Genomic DNA, 25,094 nt, shown 5'->3' on the forward strand with positions numbered 1-25,094 from the left:
CCATCATTCTTGTGAGCGGCGCTTTGGATCCTTAACTATGCATGTCTTAATCTTTGTGTTGGTATTTAGCTCCCGAGATCGTGACCAAACAACTTTAAAGGAGGAAGAGGGCATTTCTTCTCATTTTTCTTTATTTTCTTTGTGTTTTGTTACAAATTTGGTTTTCATTTTTACATCCACCCACTTGCTAACCGATTTGGGCCTTATTCCCCTTTCTTGATCTAGCCATATTACAAACCTACCGGCCTATGTTCTACCGACCCTTGTAGTTAGTGAAGCGTTGGCTTGTGAGGTTCGAGTTTGAGAGAGTTGGTTTTGGGACAAGAAAGTTGTGAATGTTGGTTCAAGTGAGATTTTAGAAGTTGTTCATGAAAGAAAATATTTGCAAAAAGTTTGTGAGGAAGGATGCAACGTATGAGGACCAATAGAAAAAAAAAAAAAAAGAGAAAAGGAATTTGAAAAAAAAAAAATTTAAATTGAAAAAAAAAGGGTGAAAGAAATGAAAAAAAAAAAAAGAAAGAGAAAATGATGAGAGAAATGATGTAATGTTGTGAAATTTGTATTGAAGGTTGTAATTTGAATTAAGGTTCAATTATTAGGTTGTTCTTGAGAGATGGCTACTCTTTTGCTTCACTTAGGATTTGCCACCAAAATTTTCAAATTGATTCCCAACCTTAACCCCTAGCCATGACATTACAACCCGAGTTAAGACCCTTGGACTTGGAGGAGTGCGGTCAAAGAACGATGGAGGGAGATGGATTTCAACCCTATAGAGAGAGTATGCATAGTTGAGATGTCGGGATAACCTCATGTTCCACACAGAAATATCTTTCCGGTTCCCTCGAGGAATCATGAGGAGCTAACTAGGGGATGAATGGAAACTAGTGGAGAGAACGTGGACCGTCTTGGTTGGGGCTAGGGCGGAAGATGAAATCATTAGTTCTCTATCCTTAGCTTAGGTTTGTCTCCTTCAAACATGAGCATCTTGGAACGTGTTTTCCCTCTTGAATTGAGAAAGGTAAGTATTCTTTGATGCATGTCCCTACATTTGAATCCAATTGAAGCATTTCCTACCTTGAGGTTTGATCGGTTTTCTTAAAAGCCTTGTCATGTCATGTTTGTTGTGTGTGTGGTCTTCTTGTTTTAGTATTCCTTGCTTGAGGACAAGCAAAAGGCAAATGTGGGGGATTTTGATGAGTGGCATTTATGCCACTTTTCCACCCCTTTTCTCTAAGGATTCTCCCCTCATTTGCACTTGTTTAAGCCTCTTTAAGCGTTTTTACCTTAGTTTTGCTTTTTCCTTTATTTTCTCGTGTTTCCTTTCTTTTTCCCCTTTTTGTCGGTTTTACTAGAGTTTCTTTGTTGTCCTGTAGGTTCTTAGCCTTTTTGAACGAACTTTGGAATGCACGGCGTGCCATGGAGAAGGAGCGTGAAGATCAAGAGAAGCTGAAGGAAGGAAGAACATCTAGGTTCGGTCGAACCCCCCAATGGTGTGGCCGAACCTACTTTGTGGTGCGGCCGAACCATCTTGGCAGTTTCAAGCTGGAAAATGGCCGTTTCGCAGGAGTGACCGAACCTCCCAAGTTCGACCAGACCAAGATCAGGGGAGGTTCGACCGAACCTACCCAGGGTTCGACCGAACCTACCTTGTTGTCCGGCCGAACCTTCCCACTGTTCGGTCGGACCAACCTTTTTATTCCAGCTACTTGTACGGTTTTATTTTAGGCGGTTATTTAGAACATTTTTAAGGTAATGAAGGGGGATTAGCTTAGGATCATCTTATGTACATTTTTAGCCCTAATCTAGAGAGAGAAAACTTCATTAGTAGAGAGAGAAAGTGTGGATTTTCATTGATGAACTTGGATATTGAAGAAGGAGCTTGATTGAATCTTTGTAAATCTTCATCTTCAATTAATGAGCAATCACTTACTCTTTTTCTTTACTTTTGTATTTAGTTTTGTTTGCTTATTTTGACTTTCCTTCTTTGCTTATTGATCATGTTGATGCTTATTGATTTGATGGTTGATATTTTTTTTCAATATGATTTGTGAGTAGTCACCTAGCCAAGGGTGTGGGGATGGTGTAGTTGTTAATTGATTCATGCTTATGATGTTGGGGTTATGTTAATGCTGATTAAAGTCTTTGCATGCTTGATATTCTTTAATCTTCTTGCAAGTGCACATTGTTGGGTGATTAAAGGTGAATCTTTGCTAACAAGGAACGGAAGTTGACTTAGTTAAGGTTCATTATTATCGATTGTTATTTAATAGTACCTCCTAGTATATGGTTCTAATGTGGAAACATAGAGGCTATGTTAGGAGAAGCCAATTGACCCCGGAAGGCGGCTAGATTGGATCCTTTATTTCGATATTTGAGCATGTTTAGTTCATAATTAATTCAATTTCTATGCCTTTGTTTATGTTAAAGTGAATTCTATACCTAAACCATTTCCCTTAATGTTTTATTTCTTGTTTTAGCATATTTAGACTTTAGTTTATTTATCTCCTATTCCGGACTGGCTTAATTGTCGATAACATTTGGTGGTGTTTATCCATTCTCTGTGGTTCGACCCCTATGCTTGCCTTATACTCGTATTAGGTTTGTTTAGGTTGTATAAATTGTATTTGATCTAGGGATAGACAATTGACGACGCGTTTATTCCTTTGTCAATGAAGTATGTGGGCTATGGGACGACGACTTTCAAGACTTATATGTCTCTAAGTATGCTGCCGTCCCACCTCCATCTTGTTTACAAAATGAAACAAATGGAGCGCTTGATTGGGATCATTTCTTGGGGAAGTCACAAGACTTATCAAATCTCTCCTTGGATGAACAATGGCACCAAGCTCAACTCATGGAACATCTTGAAATGGAGGCGCGCTCAAAACCTCTAGAAGAAAGTTGGTTTGTGAGTCTTACAACTAATCCAAACGAGATAGATTATCTAACTCGTTCTGGGCGAGTTTACCAAGCACCACCACCAAATGGATCTTCGACCACACAAAATCAAACTCAAGGTCAAAATACAATGCCACCTCCTCTTGAGGTGGAAGATCCATTGGTCAAACAACTTCGCCAATCCAAGGCGAATGTTAGCATTTGGGAACTCCTAAGTACTTCTAAATAACATAGGAATTCCCTTATGAATGCTCTAACGGCTTTGTCTGTAAGCACAGACACAACCCCTCAAAATCTCTTTAGCTTGCTTACTAGCGAGAAATCTAACAAGTCAATCATTTTCACTAATGATGATTTGCCTTTAAAAGACACTACCCACAACAATGCATTATACTTAACTGTGGGGTGCAAGGGATACAACATCTCTCTAACTTTGGTAGACAATGGGTCAGCTGTAAATGTATGCCCATTGCGAACTACAAAATACTTAGGCCTTAATCCAGAATAAGATTTTCAATCAACAACACAAAGGATTAGGGCCTATGACAATTCGAGAAGATTGGTTTGTGGAACTGTTAAGCTACCAATTACCACAGGCCCAATACAAAAGATGGTTGAACTTCATGTTATGGACATAAAACCTACATTCAACCTTCTACTTGGACGTCCTTGGATACATGAGCTTGGTGTAATACCATCCTCACTTCATCAAATGATTAGGTTAAACTATCAAGGGCTTCCTATGACTTCGCCGCAGAGCCAATTTGCACAATAGAAATGGAAGAAGACTTGGAAGAACCTTTCAAGCTTGATCCATATTCCACCCGGATAGTAAACAACATCTTACTCAAGAGTAGTTACTTCCTTGGGATGCCTTTAGGAATAGGAATGAAGAAACCTTTCTTATTTCCTATCCCAAAGAAAAGCTTCTCCTTTGGATTGGGATATAAACCAACCAAAGAAGAATTGAAGTCTCACGATGCGAAAAATAAAGCATGTAGAGATAACAACATAAAGGGGATCGGATAGTCACTTTACTCCCATCCTACCAACAAACCCTTAATGGACAATTTATTAGGGAGGGAGAAGACTACCCATGCTATGACTTTCCAGATTCATTGGTTTTGGAAGGAATCAAGAAGCCTGGATTCGAAATATTTCACGATTGCTACTTCTTGGATGACGATTTTAGTATCGTTAAATCAAAGTACCTAACTCTAGGGTGATATGATAGGCAAGCATTCAACTTGCTATTTGGAGTAGAGAAAAATCATGTCGCTACCATGACCAATCAAAATGCCATAAAAAATGAAGCTTTTGACCCAACTTCATTGATCACCCCATCTAATGAAACCTTGGAGCATGGATGGAAGAAATCTTTCAAATGGACCAATCACAAAGGCGATAAGCTGGAAATCGTCACAGGCGAAGGGAGGATGTTTGAAGAATCGGACAACGAATCTGTTATAGACTTTAGGGAAGCTGAAAATTTAGGCCTTGTTGCCATTACTGAGTCTTTATTTTCTAGTTTTAAGGACGAAGATCCCAAAAAGGATTCTTCTCTTGATGTACTTTCTTTCGATTTTAATAATATGATCTCTATTTCCGAGTATATGCCTTCCTTTGAATCTTTCGAATGCTATAATAATCAATCTAATGAAGATGATAACATTAATAAGTTGGTTGAACTAATGAATGAACGAGAACAAAAGAACCCTATCATTGAAGAAACTAAAACAATCAATATAGGAACTAATGAAAACAAAAGAGAAGAAAAAATTGGCTTAACTCTAAATCCGGAAGAGAGATCGACCCTCATATCGACGCTCAAAGAATTTGAAGACATGTTTGCTTGGTCATACAAGGACATGCCTGGAATAGATAGGGAAATTGCGGAACATATCATTCCCTTGAACCCTACCTCTAAACCAGTAAAACAAAAACTTCGACGAATGAAACCTGACGTCGCATTAAAAATAAAAGAAGAAGTACAAAAACAATTGGACTCAGGTTTCATTCGCGTATGTAATTACCTAGAATGGGTAGCGAACATCGTCCAAGTCCCTAAAAAGGATGGACGAGTTCGCATGTGTGTCGACTTTAGGGACCTTAATAAGGATAGCCCTAAAGACAATTTTCCTCTACCACATATTGATATATTGGTAGATAACACGGTTGAACATGCAATGTTATCCTTTATGGATGGATACGCAGGTTACAACCAAATTTTAATGGCAAAAGAAGACGAAGAAAAGACATGCTTTATCGCCCCTTGGGGTACGTATTGCTATACAGTCATGCCATTTGGTTTAAAATATGCAGGAGCTACGTACTAAAGAACGGCTACAACTCTCTTGCATGATATGATGCATAAAAAAATAGAAGTGTATGTGGATGATATGATTGTAAAGTCCAAAGATAGAATGGGACATATAAAAGCTTTACGCAAATTTTTCACTCGCATAAAAGATTACAACATGCGATTATATCCACAAAAATGCTCCTTCGGGGTAAATTCTGGCAAGTTACTCGGATACGTAGTTAGCACTCACGATATTGAGATCGATCCCCCTAAGATAAAGGCAATTATTGACATGCCTCCCCCTCAAACAGAAAAAAGAAATTAGGGGGTTCCTTGGCAAATTGCAATACATTAGTCGATTTATTAACAAATAGACTATGACTTGTGAGCCAATATTTAAAAAATTGAAAAAAGAAGAAAAACATGAATGGGACGACCAATACCAAAAGGCCTTTGAGAAAATCAAAGATTATCTCAAAAGTCCACCAATTTTAGCACCACCAGTACCCAAACTATCTCTTAGGCTATACATTACAGTTACAGACATGGCCACAGGAGCCATGTTAGCACAAGAGGTAGACAAAGTCGAGCGTGCAATATATTACATAAGTAAAAAATTCATCCAATATGAAACAAAATATAGCACTCTATAAAAGACAAGTTTGGCATTAGTGTGGGCAACTAAAAATTACGACATTATATGCTACCACACACCACTCATGTGATTTCTCAACAAAATCCGATAAAGTATTTGTTTGAACAACCACCTACACAAGGAAGAATATCCAAATGGTTGGTGATGTTGGCCGAATTTGAGTTAAGATATATTCTAAAAAAATCAATGAAAGAAAAAGTAATTTCCGACTTTCTGGCCCAACATCCAATTCAAACAAGTTATGTAGAAACTACTCATCTTCCGGGTGAAGAGATTCTCATGACACAAGATGACAAATGGGTAATGTACTTCGACGGTGCATCTAACCAAAAGGGATGTGGCGTAGGAGTGTTACTCATAAGTCCAGAAGGAGCACATACTCCAATCTCTGTAAAACTAGACTTTGAGGTTACTAATAATGCCGCAAAATGTGAAGCGTGCATTATTGGATTAGAAGCAGCAGCTAGCATAGGTGTGTAAAAATTAGAGGTATATGGAGATTCCAGTTTGATTATAAATCACATACTGAAAAAATGGAAAATAAAGAACTCCACAATGATATTATACCAAGCACACCTAGAGCAACTCATCGAGCATTTTGAACATATTGACTTCAAATATCTCCCTAGGGATGATAATCAATTTGCCTATGCGATAGCAAAATTAGCCTCAATGATCAACATTCCAGATCACTTGAATATGATGCCATAATGCGTTGATAGAAGAGAAGAACCATCATATTGCAATGTAATAGAGGAAATAAATGACATCGAAGGAAACAATCCTTGGTATGATCATATCCTCCAATATATTACTCATGGCACATATCCCGAAAATACTTCATCGAAAGACCAACGAGCCTTACGAACACTTGCGGCTCAGTACGGTCTATTAAATGGTCAATTATGCAAAAAAGTACCTATGGTCAAAGTTTGTTGTGTATAGACCAACCCGAAACCACACGCCTTTTGGAGAATACTCACAAAGGTGTTTGTGGACCTCACATGAATAGTAAAATGCTCCCAAAAATAATTTCACGACAAGGGTACTATTGGTCCACTATGGAACATGATTGCATACAATATGTCAAGAAATGTCCAGAGTGCCAAATGTTTGCTAATTTACAACACCTTCCACCATCCGAACAGTATAATCTCACTTCCCCTTGGCCCTTTTCAACTTGGGGAATTGACATAATTGGAAAAGTCTCTCCAACAGGAGCAGGAGGGCACGAGTACGTATTAGTAGCCATCGACTACTTCACCAAGTGGATTGAGGATGCTTCTTACGTTAATTTCACTTCTAAACATGTCGCAAATTTTCTCGAACGAAACATAATTTGTAGATATGGAGTTCCACACGAACTATTTAGTGATCAGGGATCACAATTCAAAGCTGAAGTTATAAATAAAACATCATCACTCATCCCCATACAGACCTCAAATGAATGGAGCTGTAGAATCGGCAAATAAAAATATAACAATCATCATTAAGAAAATGGCAGAAAATTATAAAGACTGGCCGAATAAACTACACTTCGCACTATGGGGTTATAGAACGTCTATACGAACATCAATAGGAGTAACTCCATACTCCTTAGTTTTCGGAATGGACGCAGTTCAACCAGTCGAACTGTAAATTCCATCCCTACACATCGTACTCGAAAGTAAGCTGCCGGAAGTTGAATGGGTAAGAGCGAGGTATGAAGAGCTTTTATTGCTCGATGAACGACAATTAAGAGCTTTGCATCATGTACAAGTCTGCCAAAGGCCCATTGTGCGTCATTTCAATAAAAGGGTAAAATCTGGAAACATAAAAGAAGGTGACTTTGTACTAAAAGAGGTTAGGGGTCCACCTACTGATCCAAGAAGGAAATTTAAACCTAATTGGATCGGTCCCTACCGCGTAATTGAAATCCTATTAGGAGGAGCCGTCAGATTAATGGAAATTGGAGGAGATGAAATTCGCCAATTAACAAACATTGATCGACTTAAAAAATATTACATATGAAATCCGGATTTCTCGTTCATTCATACAACCAACTTTAAATTAGCATTCAACCAAAAGATTCTAAGTGTTATGCATTTTAACGAACAACACGATAACATACATAACACTTGGGGGGTATTTCAAGAATAATAAACCATTCTAAGTGTTCAGATTTTTTCTCGAACTCCACGAAAAAAATCTTCACACTTGGGGGGGTAGTAGCACAAAAATAAAAAAAAAATTTCTTGACCTTATGGAGTTCAATAAAGTCAATAATTAAGTTCGACTTGAGCTTAGAGTCTAACATCGTCCACAGAGTTACATGGGGTACTTACTTGATTTCTTGAACTTAATTTAGTTACAATTTCCTCGCACACACTCACATGCACAGAAAATGAAAAATAAAATGCAAAAATAAAATGAGCTTAATAATAAAAGTTTGCATATATACAAAATGTCTAATACATGAGTCATATAATACAATTAGACAAAGTCCTACAAAGTCAAATAAAAATAAACACAGGTACAACTACGGTGCGGGAGGCCGCAAATGATGAGGAACGTTGAAAGTATCAAAGAATTGTGTAAAGCGGGGAGTATGCCCCTCACCATCTCCTGACCTGTCAGTCGACGGAAACCTCAGCCCAGGGCCAGTCCAACCCGGCTCACCCTGATAGTCAACCGACAACGGCTGAAGCTGCAAGGGCTGCTACGACGACGAGCCGACCTCGTACGTCCCACCACCCATCGAAGGAGCCGCTTTCGTCCCTCCTCGGCCAGTCGGCCCAGCAAGAACCTCCTCGGGAGAGGAAGCTAAGTCCTCCGTAGGAGCAGCCTTAGATCGGCCACCTCGACCACTAGAAGAAGTGCGGCGACGCCTCAAGTCGGATCTAGTCGACTCTCTCTGAGGCTCGGGTCTCGACCGAGTGCGCGGAGAAGGAATAGGTTGTCCCCGCAAAAGTAAATCAAGTCAAATATCAAGTAAAGGGTATAACGAAAGGCAATACAAAAATACAAGAGAAATACCTCCTCAACGTCGTTGTTCCGACAAGTAGCTCGGTTTCGTAAACTCGCGAGCTGGCTGCGAAAGGCGTCTATACACCTCGCTATAGCTGTCACCACCTCGCGAGAAAACTGTCAAAAGAGCAAAGTCAGTAATGATAAAAGGACAAATGCAAAGCTACTATATATGAATATGCTCACCCAAGTCTGGTGACAAGGAATAAAGCGCTCCACGAAACGCTCCTCCTCAGCAGCTGGAGGAATCATCTCCTCGATTGGCCCGAACATGCCCTGGTAACGAATGGACATCCTTGGAGGGACGAACTCCCTAGGCCCATCTTGATAAGGATAAATCAGAATGATTAGAACTCACTTGGGGGCTACCTAGATGAATAAAAAGAAATAAAGCGAAGCATACCGCTGCCTCCTCAGACAGAACAGGGGTCGGCGCTAACAAAGGCAGCAGGTCCTCCTCATAGCTCAGTCCCAAATAGGCAAGAGACTGCCAGGGGGTGCCCCGAGACGACCGACTCGCCGAATCCCGCAGCAAAGCCTCGTGAAACATATGTCGAGGCGGGCGAGCTGGGACAACAAAAACATCCGACGAGCGCTGAATAGCCACTCTCTAACCGAGATATACCGCAGCGTCATATGTCCCCTGATAATAACGACGCTTCGTAGTGTATTGCGCGGCCAGCGCAGGTACAACAAAGTTAGCCCAGGGTCGGTAGACCCCACCAGGCTCCTACAAAACAGCTATGTAAGATAAATGCTAGAGTTTGAGGGATCCTTAATGTCATTTGGGGGGGTAGTAGCACAAAAATCATAAATTCGCTCGTCCCTTAATTTAAGATCCTTAATTTTGACTTAATTCGCTCTAAAAAGGTCTTATGGATCTTGAGCTTAGACTTAATTTAGTTTAGAGTTGTGACCTTACTCAACCTTATGGACGATCTTGAGCTTAGAGTCTGTGGACGATCTTTTTCTGCAACTCTTACTTTGACCTTAAAATTTTTTGTAGTAGTATCAATTTCATCTAGGAATTTTCGATGTGGCGCCATGAAACCGTTCTCTGTGTAACAATTTTGAAATAACATGATCAAAGTAAATATATTTAGAAACTACAAACATGTCTCATATTGCATGCCTTAAGTGGATGAAATCTGAATTTAAATTAACAATCTTTATGCATGCAAAATGTTTGAAATATAAATATCATCAGTCTTTTGATTGTTATTGAAAAATATCTAATGCAGATGATTTTAAAATCATTCTATATGCCTTAACTTGATGTTCAAGAAGAAGAAAACAAAGATAATAATGCATGCAATATGTACAGGTTCAAAATACATTTATAATTCTGTAGTTTTTTTTTCTGTATTTTGTATATTTTGAATGTATGAGTATTACATTGTATGTCTTAAGTGTATGTTTTGCAAAATTAAATAAACAATTGTTGTGCATGCAAAATGTTAGACATGAAAAATTTCATCAATCCATCATTGCTCTTATTGTACAATATCTGAAGTCTATGATTTATAAATCAGTTTGCATTCCTTAAATTATTGTTTATAAGGCATAAAGGTAAGAAAACTATGCATGCACTTGTAGGTATTCAGAATGTATTACTTATTATGCAAAATCTGTAAAATTTTTGAAGCATGTTATGATTTAAAAATAAAAGTTTCATACTGCATGTTTAAAACAGATGCTTTGCAAACTTAAATTAGTAATTATTAGCATGCATAATGTTTATAACAGAGAAAATTAAGAGTTCATATACTGAAAAATAACAACACATGCAAATCTATCTAAATTCATGAAGTAAAAACAGATTTTTTGATGTAAACATGAAAATTAAATTGATCATACCTATGAAGTAGCCAATGATTGATTGATGTGTGTTGAACCTGGTACAGCTTAACCAATTGTTTATGTATTTGATATTTTTTGATATGTATAGCATAAGTTTAAATATAGAGGGTTTTTTTAGAGAATGTAAATGATGTTATACATTGCTTATATAGTGGAAAATTAAGTGAAAAAAGAATGCATGCGCAAGTTGATGTGGGAAACGTCCATCCCCTTTCTAACCTAAAAGAAAATTGGATGCATGCATAACTCTCTCACCATGTAATAGTGTTCTTGTCTCCTCCTTTTTCTTTTTTTATTAAAAAAAAAAATTTTCCCCTTGATCATGAAAATAAGATTAACATATCTAATTTTCCACTATTTACATTTACATTATAATATGTGGCATTAATCTTACAGATACTTCCATCCCCTTTCTAATCTAAAAGAAAATTGCAAGCATGCATAGCTATCTCAGCATGTAATAGTGTTCTTGTCTCCTCCTTTTTCTTGCCTTTTTAAAAAAAAATTCCCCTTTTTTTCTCCTTGATAATGAAAATAAGATTAACATATCTAATTTTCCACTATTTTCACTTACATTATAATATGTGGCATTACTCTTGATTTTTTCAATCTATATGTACATGAGTTTAGCTGAAAAATAACCCAAAAATAAACTACTTAGGCTGAATTCCAAGTTGTTCCATTACTGCAAACCTATAGGAAAACAATTAGAAGTTATATATAAATTAAAATAACCTCACAAATGGTTTTTACAAAAATATACATGATCTCCTAACTATTATGTATGAAAAAATGATGATAACTTACCCTTTGATTCTGCTAAATGATTCCTGCCAAACGAAGAATATCATAAGATACTATATTTTTCGCCTTTGTTGCATCTTGTTGCTTAGTATTGGCTTCAGTTATTACACTGACATTAGCTGATTTTCGAGCTCTAGAGAGCGCAACATACAATTGTCCATGTGAAAAACATGATCGTGGTAGAAAAACCACAACTTGACTAAGTGTCTGTCCCTGAGCTTTATTGATCATCATTGCAAAGCCAAGTTTCAAAGGAAACTGTTTCCTCTGAAATTGAAAAGGATAGCCTGTTGAGTATGATGGGCGTAAGGATATTCTCGGAATTAACACATGCTGACCCTTATTATGTCCAACAGCAATAACACACTAAATGAGATTACGAAAAAATCATTTACATATTAGTCTTGTTCCATTACACAAACCAGATGATAGCAGAATGTTTCTTAACAGAATAACATGACTATTTACTTTCAGCTCTAGCACATGAGGACTCATACCACCAGGAAAAAGCTTGTTTAGAAATTTAGTAGGATATACGGCACAATATTCATCAATCATTGTGTCATAGCTTTTATATACTACTGATTGACCTGGGAATTTGCAAATCAAGCTTGAATTAATAGCATACATCCTCATTCATCGGTGTCAGTATAACTCTTGTAGTAAAAATATCTGAGCTGAATGGAAGCATATCCATTTCTAGAAATGCTACAGCTGTTAGATGTACATCATCAGCTTCTCCATTAAAACATGATTTAACAATTTCCGGTGGCAGCTCAACAAATGCATCTTCGGTGTTTTGCAATTCACCATTTCCCAGTGCCAACAAAAAAGCGGCATACGTAGGATCATCTTTAGCTCTTAAGTTTTCAGTAAGCCTGAACTTCAGCAGCTTTGGCCATAGAGAAGAAGTGACTAAACTCGCAGTAACTGCCTCTTGCTGTGTTTTGCGTGGAACAACAGGAAGAACTTGTCTAAAATCCCCACCAAAAACTACTATTTTGCCTCCAAATAATTCACTTGAACTACAAATATCTCTGAATAGTGAGTCGAGGGATTCGATATTCTCCTTTTTAGCCATAGAAGCTTCATCCCAAATAATCAACGTTGTTTCCCTTATAAGTGCAGCTAGAATACCCTGCTTAGGAACATTACAAGCAAGAGAGCCTAAAGGATCTTAAGGGATTTTAAACCGTGAATGTGCAGTTCTACCTGAAGGAATATTGGCTGCAGCAATACCTGAAGTGGCTGTTAGTAAACATTCTTATTCATTGATATGATTTCTGCATATAGAGCATTATATAAAAAAGTTTTCCCTGTTCCACCAGGACCATCTATGAAAAAAGCACCATTCTTTCCCTTTGTAACATGATTCAGAATGACATCAAATGCAACTCGTTGAGCCTGATTTAACTTATATTTACATTCTAGACATTCTGGTGGTATCGGTGCATTCATTGCATCTTTTATGTCTTTGGTTACACGTATTAAATCATCATCATCTTCTACTAAATTATGTAATCCAAATGCTTTCAACGTACTTGACAAGTGGAAAATGTAGGTCGTTATCTACCCTTCCCCAATTCAAACTAAATTTGTAAACACTTAACCAACCTTATATGAGTATATGGCAAGTTAAGGGTCGATCCCTAGGGGATGCAATGATGAAAACTAGAGTCTAAGTCAAGCTACCTTGAAGATGGAATTGAGATTATGGTTGGCACTATGGTAACTAAAACAAATCTAATCAAGTAAATCAAAGGTCTAAACACTAGGGATATGGGTTCCAAATGCAAGTTCAATGATAATGCTAGTTTAAAGCTCAATCAATTAATTCAAGTATTGCAAGGGACAAACAATAGTAGCAATCAAGAGAGCTTAAATGCTATCTCCTATAGGCCAATCTAAGGGTCACTATGAAAGGCAAGTCAAGGAGAATCATAAACAAACCCAATCAATTAGAGCAACTTTCAAATCAATTGTTCATGTCATTAAGAGTTGCAATGCAATCTAGATTAATCTTATAGGTTGATCACTCCTAGTCACTACTACAAAAATTGGCAAAGAGACCCGTTGTAATATACTTGACAGACCGCCTCAGAACGGGTCTCTATCTCAGGGGTCTCTTTGATAAAGAGACCCGTTCATTGAAAGGGGTCTGTTTTTTAGGACAACAAGACATGTTATTTGAGATTAATAGTTTTGAAGGGAAAGAGACCCGTTATTTGAGAAATGGGGAATGTTTAGTGGGTATCAAACAGACCTGTCATGTTAGTTAACGGGTCTCTCTGCTCTCAATTTTTTTAAAAAAAAAATAAATTGGTTTTTTTTTAAATTTTGAATTTTTCGTATTCTACGCTTTATACGAAATACGAAATGGCAGAAAATTCATTCTACTAGAAGTATATTGTAAGTTACACTTATTTTCGTTTTTTTTTTTTTTTTTGTAAGTTACACTTCAAGAACACTGGAATAATAATGGGCTAAATAAAAATTGATTTGAAACAAAATTAAATAAATTAATTAAAAAAAACAACAACATAAAATCCCAGCAAATTAAAAAAAAAAACAAAGTTACTAAATTTTACAATTGTAATTACATCAAGGCTTGAGTATTCATTCCCTCAAAAAAAAAAAAGGCTTGAGTATTCCATTCTCTTCCTTCGTTTGATAATTTTGTGAGATGAAATCAAGCAATCTGACAAAACAAAATAATGAACCATTATAATTTACAAAAACAAAGAAAATAGAAGAGCACTAAAAATTATTATAAAAAATCACCACTTTACAAGCAACTAGAGGCCACAATAAATCCAATTTATAAAAGCATACAATTATTGCAACCATGAAATCAGTACTGCACTCTGCATGTATGTTCATCGCAATTAACATCCAATCAATCAAAGAAATTTGCAATAAAACATCGAAAATAACAATGAAGAACTAATTGTATATGTATTTACTCGGTACTATGACAAAGACAATGGATAAAATTTGTCTAAAAAAAATTAGGATGAATAATTTTTCAAAGCCTTGAAGATCCCTTGAAGATCTAATAGTATAAATTATTCCATAAGAATAATACCTCACTAATTGAAAAATAGCGAAACAAAATCTTATTTACCAGAAAAAATGGAGGTATTCGCCATTGAAATTAATGAGTGCCGGTAGTATTTATATTTCTTCATATGGCTTGTTTACCACATCTTCATATAATTAACTTGGCATTTTTTTTGAAACCTGAGAAAATTGAGAGGAGAAAGAGCAAGCAGGAAGCTAAGGAAGAGAGAGTGACGGCGGAACAGGTTCAAAGAGAGGATGAGGGTTTTAGTTTAGAGTTAGGGTTTGAAGAGAGAGAATGACTTAAATAAAAAGAGGCATTTTATTGCATTCAAGATTCAGGAGTAAAGGTAAAAGACCCGTCAGATTTAACAACGGGTCTCTTATATCTATGGTTTTTTTTCTAATACATATAAGAGACCCGTTATAATTAATATGTGATCTTTTATACCAAACAAACCCGTTATTCAAATAACGGGTCTTTTATTAGGGGTCTCTTTTTCAAGTTTTGTAGTAGTGAGTCTAATTAATCACATGCAAAACTATGTCAACCAATTTAATTGCAACAATCAATCAATCAAAGAACATCAACTAGCAAATTCATCAATCAAACATGCTTCCCCCTTTCCCTAGCAACTAATCTACTCACTAATCATGGTGAAATTCAAGAACAAATAACTAGAAATTGCATTGATCATCATTCTAAATCAAAATCTAAGAGAAATCAAAATATTCAACAATATCAAACTTAAATCCAAAGAAAACAAGCAACAAACATAAATCAAACAACATGTAAGTAAGAAAATGAAATAAAGGAAGAGATTCTCACTAATATTGATGATTGAAAATGAAGAAATCCAAACTTGATTGATCAAATGTTGAGTTACAAATCCAAATCCAAGAACTTCTCTCTAAATTCTCTCTCTAAAACTAAGCTAATGAAAATATTATCAAAAAGTTGGATTCAAAAAGGAATTACAATTGTATTTATAAGCAAAGAAGAATTCCGGATTTCCCGCGCCCTCTCTCGATGAACCCGCGGCCGCGGAGAAATGGGTACGGAACCCTCCGCTGGCTGTCTGGGAAACTCCCGCGCCAACGGACATCTAAACCCGCGCCCGCGGCGATTCCCCTGCTCCCAAAGAACAATCAGGGGGGCCGCGGTCTCTCTGAGACGGAGCGCCCTCTCCAATTTTGCCGCGCCCGCGGAGAGCCCTGGGGGCAACCGCGGGTTGCTACTGCCACATTTTGCCATTTTGTGCTTCCATGACCCGCGCCCGTGGCTTCCATGACCCGCGCCCGCGGCCTGCTGGCAATTCCTTAGAGACCTCTCCGAGGCCTCTCCAAGGCCTCTCTAAGCCCTCTCTAGCCAAATGCTTCTTCCTTTCTTAGTCATTATGGCCCCACTTTATTCCTTTGCAAAGATAATTCTCCAAGTACCTACACAAGCAAACAAAGAAAGGAAATAAAAGGGAAAAAGAGCCAAAAGAAAGGAAAACACGAAGAAAACACGAGAATCATAAAGAAAGGAGGAGAAAGAGAAACTAAAGGAAAAAGGACCAAAAATAAGAGAAGAAAGCATGAAAAGGGAAAGAAATCACCCTAAAAGACTACCCTATGAGTGCCATAAATGACACTCATCAAATTCCCCCAAGCTAGACTTTTGCTCGTCCCGAGCAGAAAAAAGGCTAAAGAGGAAAAAGAAGGGCTTATTCAAAGTAAAAAAAGAAAAAGAGAGACGAGAATTTACACTAAGACTCACTGTCGTAGGAATCACGGTTGTAGGAATCACGGTTGTTTTTAGCTACAACAAGCCATTTAAACCCCTAGATCGCCCTAGAGGACGAGTGATGCTCTCGTAAGGGTATCCTAAGAGTTTACCCATAACTCTCCACCAAACCCCAAAAGGCAAACCATAAAAAGAAAAGAAAAAGGAAAAAGGAAACAAAATCTTTACGAAATGGACTTTACAAAGTGACTATAATTCAAATGAATAACAACCTTTCTAAAGTGAATTATGGTATGCACGTTATAAGATATCTAAGGTTGATTGAAACATATATATGCTAAGCATAGGAACTAGTTATCACACTCCACTTTCATCCCAAACGGTCTTACCGCGTTCCCCCTACTAATCTCATATCTCCCCTTAGTGAGCATCTCATAGATTCCGCGAAAGAACCGGAAAAAGAACAAAATTTTGGGTTACTAGACATCTTGATTTCGCATCCCCTTTCCTTAGTCTACAACCCATGATTCCCTCCACCGATGAATGACTCAACCCCTAGTGTAGACACCTAAAAATGTCTCCCCAAAACCAAACCCGTTGATGAACACCTTTCACCGCCATTATTGGTCGAGTTGAGTATTTAATCTTTGGAGTTCTTAAATCCATGTTCTATCCAATATATTTCATGAACCAATCCAATTTCTAGCTCATTTCCCTAAACCATAACCTATTTTCCACTTTTCGTGTCCACATCGCAAAACTGAGAGAAACTGATTTTATGGCTATAAAATTTTGATCCAATTATTATTTTTTTGGATAGGCCTTTAAATAATCTTTCCAACCATATATCATAAGCCCAATTCCGAGCTATAACGAAAAAGATATGAGCAAAACATTAAACTCGGCCCAGAACCGACACCCTTCTACTAAAACGGCCCTATCTTAAAATCTACAAACTATTTTGACCTGATTCCAATTGGGTTGAAAAGTAGACTTGATAAGCTTTTCAATGATATATTAATTATATGCTTTATTCTGAGTTACGGATCAAAAGTTATGATAATTTTAAAAATGCGTAAAAAACTGGAATTACCGCGCAGCAGCTAAAATGCCGCGACGCGGCAAGATCTGACGTGGCACGGGAGAAATTCCCGTGACACGGTAATTTGGAGGGGATTTTCATGTTTTTTTAGTGCCCCGTGACTTGGCATAAGTACCGTGACCGGCGCCATATGCCGTGACACGGTGGACTTTGCCGCGTCACGGCGTTTTCTACCGTGTCACGGTGGGTTGCTGACGTGTCACGGTGGGTTGCTGACGTGTCACGGTGCTTAAAACTTTCCCGCGTCACGGGGAACTATGCCGCGACACGGGAATTACTGCCGTGTCACGGTAGGAATTCCCGTGTCACGGTGCCAGTGCTGTGACACGGGACAACTCCGTGTCTTTTCCGCGTAATCCCTTCACGCGTTTTTACTCCCGTAGGTCAAATATTTCCCGCGTCACTCTATTTTTCCCCGCGTCACGCTAATTTCCCCCGTGACACGGTAGAATCTTCCGTGTCGCGGTAGCCTTTTTTAGGGTTTTTATCTTTTTAGGGTTCCGTGTGTTCCCTCTGCTCATTTTCCCTATAAATACCCCCCTCCTTTCTGCAGTTCGGGGCACCAATAATCATTCTCTCTCACCTTACACCAAAAATCATTCTCTTCTCCCTCTTTAACCTAATTTCTAGCCTCCTTATTCTTCCATAATAATTCCCCTAAGCACTCCAAGGAGTCTATACTTAACCTGAGGTTCCGTCCTTAAACCAAGGCGTGAAAGGTACAAATAACTGAGGGTTTGGACCAAATCAACTCTACTTTTTATTTAATTTAATTTTCATTTACTTTTTCATTGAAGTTACTAACAGTTTATTCATGATGTAGCAATTCAAAGGAACGCGCAGAATGTGAGTAATTAATTAATTTAATCACTCTTATTTTTAATATTGCTAGTATCATGATTAGGGTTGTTATTATTATTATTATTTGATTTGACTCACGTTATTATTGTTAAATTGCTTCCAATATTAATGTTTGTTCTATTATATTTATTGATCACCATATTGCATGTTTAAAGGGAATATGTAATTGAAAATCACGCCTAATAAGATAATTTGGACAACCGGTTTAGCACTAGTAGAAAAAACGCATTAGGCAGCGGTTCAAACCCGGTCTAAGGCACCGGTTTGAACCGCTGCCTATTTGAGGGGTGCCAAAAACCCCCTATTTGGCACCGGTTCAAAACCGGTGCCATAGGGTTTAATAGGCACCGGTTAACCGGTGCCATAGGGTAGAATAGGCACCGGTTAACCGGTGCCTAATACTGCTCTCCCGCCATTTTTTTTTTGGGTGGTGGATAGTTTAGGCACCGGTTCCTGCCTAACCGGTGCCTTTTGTATAATTTTTTTTTCAATCGTGCAATAATATTTTAAAAAAAAAACCTGCAATAATAATACCCTGTAATTCCAGCAATTATATTAAATATAATAATTAATAATTTTATTATTATAATAACTAATAATAATATTATTAATTATTATATACAAAAATAATATTAGATACACGAATTCAATTTTATATATATATATATATAGATATAAATATTCCCAAACGCAATACAAAAAAAAAAAAAAAAGTTGCTTACATATACAAATAATAGTAAGTACACATATATAATGAATAATAAGTTATATATAGTTCAAAAGTTAACATAAATAATTTACAATTACAATGCATGCCATTTACATGTTGAAGGTGATGAAAGACGCCAACATGTCACGAACTTCATTAAGCTCCTTGATTGTCAACGGACCATCCTTTTGGACCTTGCAAAACTTGAAATACAAAAACATTATTTTAAAAATAATTAATTAGGCAAAAAATATGTATTTTATCAAATATTACCTATACGACTTCTATATAGCCCATTTACTACATTACTTATCAAATGAACTATTTCTTTCTCATAACATTTCAATATTGGATAGTTGTATGTGTGTAAGCCCTAAAATTGTATAGGAGAGCATTTTATTAAGGTTTATGACGGTTTTTACCCAAAATGGCCCGAATATGGCCTATATGACCTTACTTTGCCCATTTCCTACATTTCTTATTAAATGAACTTTATTTATCTCATAAAATGTCAATATTATCTAGTTATAGGTGTATAAGGAAAGAAATCACATTAAAAGAGCATATTAACACTAAATGGCCCTAATATGGCCCATATGACTTCTATTCAACCCACTTTCTACCTTTCTTGTGAAATAGCCTTTTTGTTTCTCATAACATATCATTTTTGGATAATATTAGGTGTCTAAGGCTAGAAATCACATCAATATAGCATTTCAAGAAGTTTAACAACGCATTTTACTCAAGATGGCCCAAATAGGGCTTATATGACTTCTATGTAGCCTATTTTCTACATTACTTATCAAATGAACTATTTCTTTCTCATAACATGTCAATGTTGGGTAGTTGTATGTGTGTAAGCCCTAAAATTGTATAGGAGAGCATTTTATTAAGGTTTACGACGCTTTTTACTCAAAATGGCCCGAATATGGCCTATATGACCTTACTTTGCCCATTTCCTACATTTCTTATTAAATGAACTTTATTTATCTCATAACATGTCAATATTATCTAGTTATATGTGTATAAGGAAAGAAATCACATCAAAAGAGCATATTAACACAAAATGGCCCTAACATGGCCCATATGACTTCTATTCAGCCCATTTTCTACCTTTCTTGTGAAATAGCTTTTTTGTTTCTCATAACATGCCATTGTTGGGTAATATTAAGTGTCTAAGGCGTGAAATCACATCAATATAGCATTTCAAGAAGTTTTAGGACTTACCTCATCAAGCTGTTGAGTGTCCGTACAATGAGTCACAATGTCAAGCATGAATCTCATCACATACAAAGCACAATCAAGTCCATTCTCTTGTTGTGCGCACTAGCATATGACAAACAAATCACATTAGTGAAAAATGCAAAGGAAATGAGCAAATATTTACTACCATAGATTTTCAAGATAATCACAATAATATCATGTAAATTACCAACGGTGTCTTCCATGTTGGACCCTTTGGAGCACGACAATGTAGCTTCTTCATAACACTGTAGTATAAAAAAATACAATCAAATTTGATTGGTCGTATGATTACTAAATTAGTTATTATTAGCAATAATCATCACTATAGGTTGCTATATATATTTACTTTTGCAATATAGACTTCACGAGCCACTTCTCCGATGATCGAGCTGAATCAAGGTGATAAATTGTGTTAGTGGAATTACAAATCACCATGAGGCTCCAATGCTCCTTACATAAGTTCACAATAGACAAGGTAATTAATATTTAGGAGTCAACATATAATGAGGCCAAATCGATTGAATTTGACATGGTTAGTCATACTCTCTATAACATGGGGCGAATATGAACTTGTCTCCCGCACGCGTTGATTCCCTTATACTCTGTTCAACATAGTACAACACGTCATGGGGGTTGCCTATGATTTTAGTAGTGGATAACTGCTCGGGGCATAACCACCCAACTTTACAAGGAGAATCAGTGTCAGTTAAGTGCTCCTGTAGTGCTCTGCGTGCATGAACATTGATTAATTTATCAGATGTAGGATAATCACCATCAATTTGAATAACTTGAAAAAAGTATGAACTTTATGTGGGCATTGAAGTACCTCATGAATTTTTGAATGAGGGAAATGTTAAGCTTTGCACCACGTAGAAATTCCTTCACATCTTCTTTGCTGATCCATGCAATTGCATCCTCATCATAGTGGAACATTAACTTAGGAAGTGCAACTTCCATGGGATCGACCAAATGACAAGCACGGTTGTGAAGAAAGGTCATGTCAGTAGAGAGCGATTGAAGAACAATGTCTTCAACAATTGGAGTAGGTGGCATGGGTGAACCTTTCGAAGAGTGCAACTTCGACGCTTGTTCACTCTTGGACTGTTGTTCACTAAGCTTCTTCTTAGGTTGATCAATTCTTTTAGGCTTCTCCACCCTCTTTCTCTTTGAAGTTTTGCTTCCATTGGAAATCTGAAATAGTTTGAGCAATAATAAGTTTCAACTCACAATCACTTATAATAGCCAAGTGAGTAGCCATTTCGGGTCGAAATGACTTTTTTTGATGAATTGGACCCAAAAACTTAGAACTTGGCGATTTTTATGTAATTTCAAATGACAAACACTTATAAATATTTGATTATGAGTTTTTTTGAGATGCAAGGAGTTTATAAGTTGAGAAATGAAGAAAATAGCCAAGTGAGTAGCCATTTCGGGTCAAAATGGCTTTTTTGATGAATTGGACCCAAAAACTTAGAACTTGGCGATTTTTATGTAATTTCAAATGACAAACACTTATAAATATGTGATTATGAGGTGTTTTGAGATGCAAGGAGTTTATAAGTTGAGAAATGAAGAAAATAGCCAAGTGAGTAGCCATTTTGGGTCAAAATGGCTATTTTTGACGAATTGGACCCAAAAACTTAGAACTTGGCGATTTTTATGTAATTTCAAATGACAAACACTTATAAATATGTTATTATGAGTTGTTTTGAGATGCAAGGAGTTTATAAGTTGAGAAATGAAGAAAATAGGCAAGTGAGTAGCCATTTCGGGTCAAAATGGCTTTTTTTGATGAATTGAACCCAAAAACTTAGAACTTGGCGATTTTTATGTAATTTCAAATGACAAACACTTATAAATATGTGATTATGAGTTTTTTTGAGATGCAAGGAGTTTATAAGTTGAGAAATGAAGAAAATAGCCAAGTGAGTAGCCATTTCGGGTCAAAATGGCTTTTTTTGATGAATTGGACCCAAAAACTTAGAATTTGGTGATTTTTATGTAATTTCAAATGACAAACACTTATAAATATGTGATTATGAGGTGTTTTGAGATGCAAGGAGTTTATAAGTTGAGAAATGAAGAAAATAGCCAAGTGAGTAGCCATTTCGGGTCAAAATGGCTATTTTTGACGAATTGGACCCAAAAACTTAGAACTTGGCGATTTTTATGTAATTTCAAATGACAAACACTTATAAATATGTGATTATGAGTTGTTTTGAGATGCAAGGAGTTTATAATTTGAGAAATGAAGAAAATAGGCAAGTGAGTAGCCATTTCGGGTCAAAATGGCTTTTTTTGATGAATTGGACCCAAAAACTTAGAACTTGGCGATTTTTATGTAATTTCAAATGACAAACACTTATAAATATGTGATTATGAGTTTTTTTGAGATGCAAGGAGTTTATAAGTTGAGAAATGAAGAAAATAGGCAAGTAAGTAGCCATTTCGGCTCAAAATGGCTACTTTTTGATGAAATGATGAAAATTGCTTAATTTTTTTTTTTTTAAAAATGCAACGGCAGCCGCACCGGGACACCCGAGGGAGGCACCCCCGCTGTCGGAACAGCGAAGGCAGCCCGTGCCGAGGCCACAACAGCCCCGACAGGTGGCTGCCAAGGCTGTAGCAGCCACGGCAGGTGGCTGCCAGTCTGCTGCAGCTTTGGCAGCAGCCTGCCTGGGCTGCTGCTGCCTCGACAGGCGGCTGCCATGGCTGTAGCAGCACCTTCCGAGGCTGCAGCAGCCATGGCAGCCGCCTGTCGAGGCTGCAGCACCTCAGGCAGGCTGCTGCCGAGGCTGCAGCAGTCTGGCAGCCACCTGTCATGGCTGCTACAGCCTTGGCAGCCACCTGTCGGGGCTGCTGTGGCCTCGTTGGGGCTGCCTTTGCTGTTCCGGCAGCGGGGGCGGCTCCCTCGGGTGTCCCGGTGCGGCGGAAGTTGCTTATTTTTTTTAAAAAAAAAAATTTGAACTAGGCGATTTTTATGTAATATCAAATGAAAAACATTTATAAATATGTGATTATGAGTTTTTTTGAGATGCAAGTAGTTTATAAGTTGAGAAATGAAGAAAATAGCCAAGTGAGTAGCCATTTCGGGTCAAAATGGCTATTTTTGACGAATCGGACCCAAAAACTTAGAACTTGGCGATTTTTATGTAATTTCAAATGACAAACACTTATAAATATGTGATTATGAGTTGTTTTGAGATGCAAGGAGTTTATAAGTTGAGAAATGAAGAAAATAGGCAAGTGAGTAGCCATTTCGGGTCAAAATGGCTTTTTTTGATGAATTGGACCCAAAAACTTAGAACTAGGCGATTTTTATGTAATTTCAAATGACAAACATTTATAAATATGTGATTATGAGTTGTTTTGAGATGCAAGTAGTTTATAAGTTGAGAAATGAAGAAAATAGGCAAGTGAGTAGCCATTTCGGCTCAAAGTGGCTTTAGTTTGATGAATTGGACCCAAAACCTTAGAACTTAGCGATTTTAATGATATTTCAAATGACAAACACTTATAAATATGTGATTATGAGTTGTTTTGATATGCAAGGAGTTTAAAAGTTGAGAAATGAAGAAAATAGTCAAGTGAGTAGCTAATTTACCTCCTTATTAATCAACTTCACCCATGCACGTGGCCAATCAACGAAGCTACCTACAGCTTGCCAAAGCGCTGTTATCTCAACCTCCTCTATCGGTACGGGTAGTGGGATGTCTTCGAACCCCGCAACCACTGAATCGATCCCAACCGAGTAATGATGTGGCCCCGCCGTAGCACCCGTCGTCGGTTGGGCACTACCATACGCCACCAAACTCAACACGGTACTATTTGCATGCCCCGGGGCTAGAAGTGCACACCGGGTGTCTTCCTAAACAAGTATATATATAAAAAGAAGATAGTTAAATAGGACTTTTACAACAACATAGATATAACAAAATTCATTAAGGTAGAGGGTTACAAATCACCTGTAACTCTGATTCATGCGGTGTTGGATTTTCAAGCTCCCTCGAGTCCGCATGTGTAGGAGTAGGAACCTGCAACAGTACATCAATCATTGCACCTAAAATCTCAATTAACTCGGTATTTTAAAACTTTTAATAACCCAATTGATTTTACCTGAGGTGGCACATCTTCACCACGTATCTCATCTCCTCCATGTCTATCACCTTCTCCTTGTCCTTTTGGTTCAGAACGTGAGTCGACCGGGGTACGAGTGAGAAACGGCAAAGTCGGTAAGTTCATCAGCTTCGCCCAAGCATTCAATTCACCAACTAACTCGTTGCGTACTTGTTCCTTAATTGATGCCACCTTGGCATCCAACTCCCCCGGTGAGTTAACACTGGCTCGAGATGTACCCGATTTTGTGTATTCGGGACCCATCACCTTATTCCATCCAAGCAATGACCCTCCCGAACCTACTACTTGTCCTGGATGGTATGGCCTTCCCAAAGCCATGGTGAAAGGGTCATTCTCCACACTTGGTTCAAATTTGCCCTCCACCATCTCTTGAGTGTGCTCAAGCTATAGCATAAGGAAAAATGAGGTCAGTAAAACAGTTAATGGTTTGTACAGTGATTAGATGCAAAAGTGACTTAATTTCAACAATTCATAGGTAACTTACTAGCTTATCCGCCAGTTTTTTGGCTTCCGGACCCTTGATGAACCATTTTCCGGTTTTCTTATCAAACGAATGGAGAGAACAAAAGAAATCACCGGCACGACTCACCAAGGTAGTGATCATGGAACTAGAGGGTTCCTTCGATGCCACTAGAAGCGCTTTAGGGTATAAACCCGAAGCGGCCCACTCAGGTCTCTTTTCAGCAAAAGTCTTAGGACCCATACGATGGACGTATTCCTTCTTTT

The 25,094-nt window shown here is 37.5% G+C and overlaps 2 protein-coding genes and 1 long non-coding RNA gene across 3 annotated transcripts; all 3 read right to left on the reverse strand.

The window, feature by feature from the left end:
* Nucleotides 1–11,540: 11,540 nt before the first annotated feature.
* Nucleotides 11,541–12,983, reverse strand: LOC145637015 (uncharacterized). Its single transcript, XM_081688535.1, has 3 exons — nt 12,786–12,983; nt 12,154–12,663; nt 11,541–11,891 (listed from the first exon to the last, which is right to left on the reverse strand). The coding sequence occupies exons 1-3, from the start codon at nt 12,981–12,983 to the stop codon at nt 11,541–11,543; spliced, it is 1,059 nt and encodes a 352-aa protein (XP_081544661.1).
* A 1,018-nt stretch (nt 12,984–14,001) lies between these two features.
* On the reverse strand, nt 14,002–15,016 carry LOC145634953 (uncharacterized). Its single transcript, XR_014113709.1, has 2 exons — nt 14,650–15,016; nt 14,002–14,223 (listed from the first exon to the last, which is right to left on the reverse strand). It is a non-coding gene; the product is annotated as an uncharacterized LOC145634953 (long non-coding RNA).
* A 3,944-nt stretch (nt 15,017–18,960) lies between these two features.
* LOC145634954 (uncharacterized) lies at nt 18,961–20,677 on the reverse strand. The gene is made up of 4 exons (XM_081686271.1): nt 20,578–20,677; nt 20,419–20,476; nt 20,214–20,312; nt 18,961–19,189 (listed from the first exon to the last, which is right to left on the reverse strand). The coding sequence occupies exons 1-4, from the start codon at nt 20,664–20,666 to the stop codon at nt 19,097–19,099; spliced, it is 339 nt and encodes a 112-aa protein (XP_081542397.1). The 5' UTR covers nt 20,667–20,677; the 3' UTR covers nt 18,961–19,096.
* Between the last annotated feature and the right edge of the window lie 4,417 nt (nt 20,678–25,094).

Source organism: Chenopodium album, chromosome 6, assembly GCF_948465745.1.
Source record: "Chenopodium album chromosome 6, dcCheAlbu1.1, whole genome shotgun sequence".
Taxonomy (NCBI): domain Eukaryota; kingdom Viridiplantae; phylum Streptophyta; class Magnoliopsida; order Caryophyllales; family Amaranthaceae; genus Chenopodium; species Chenopodium album.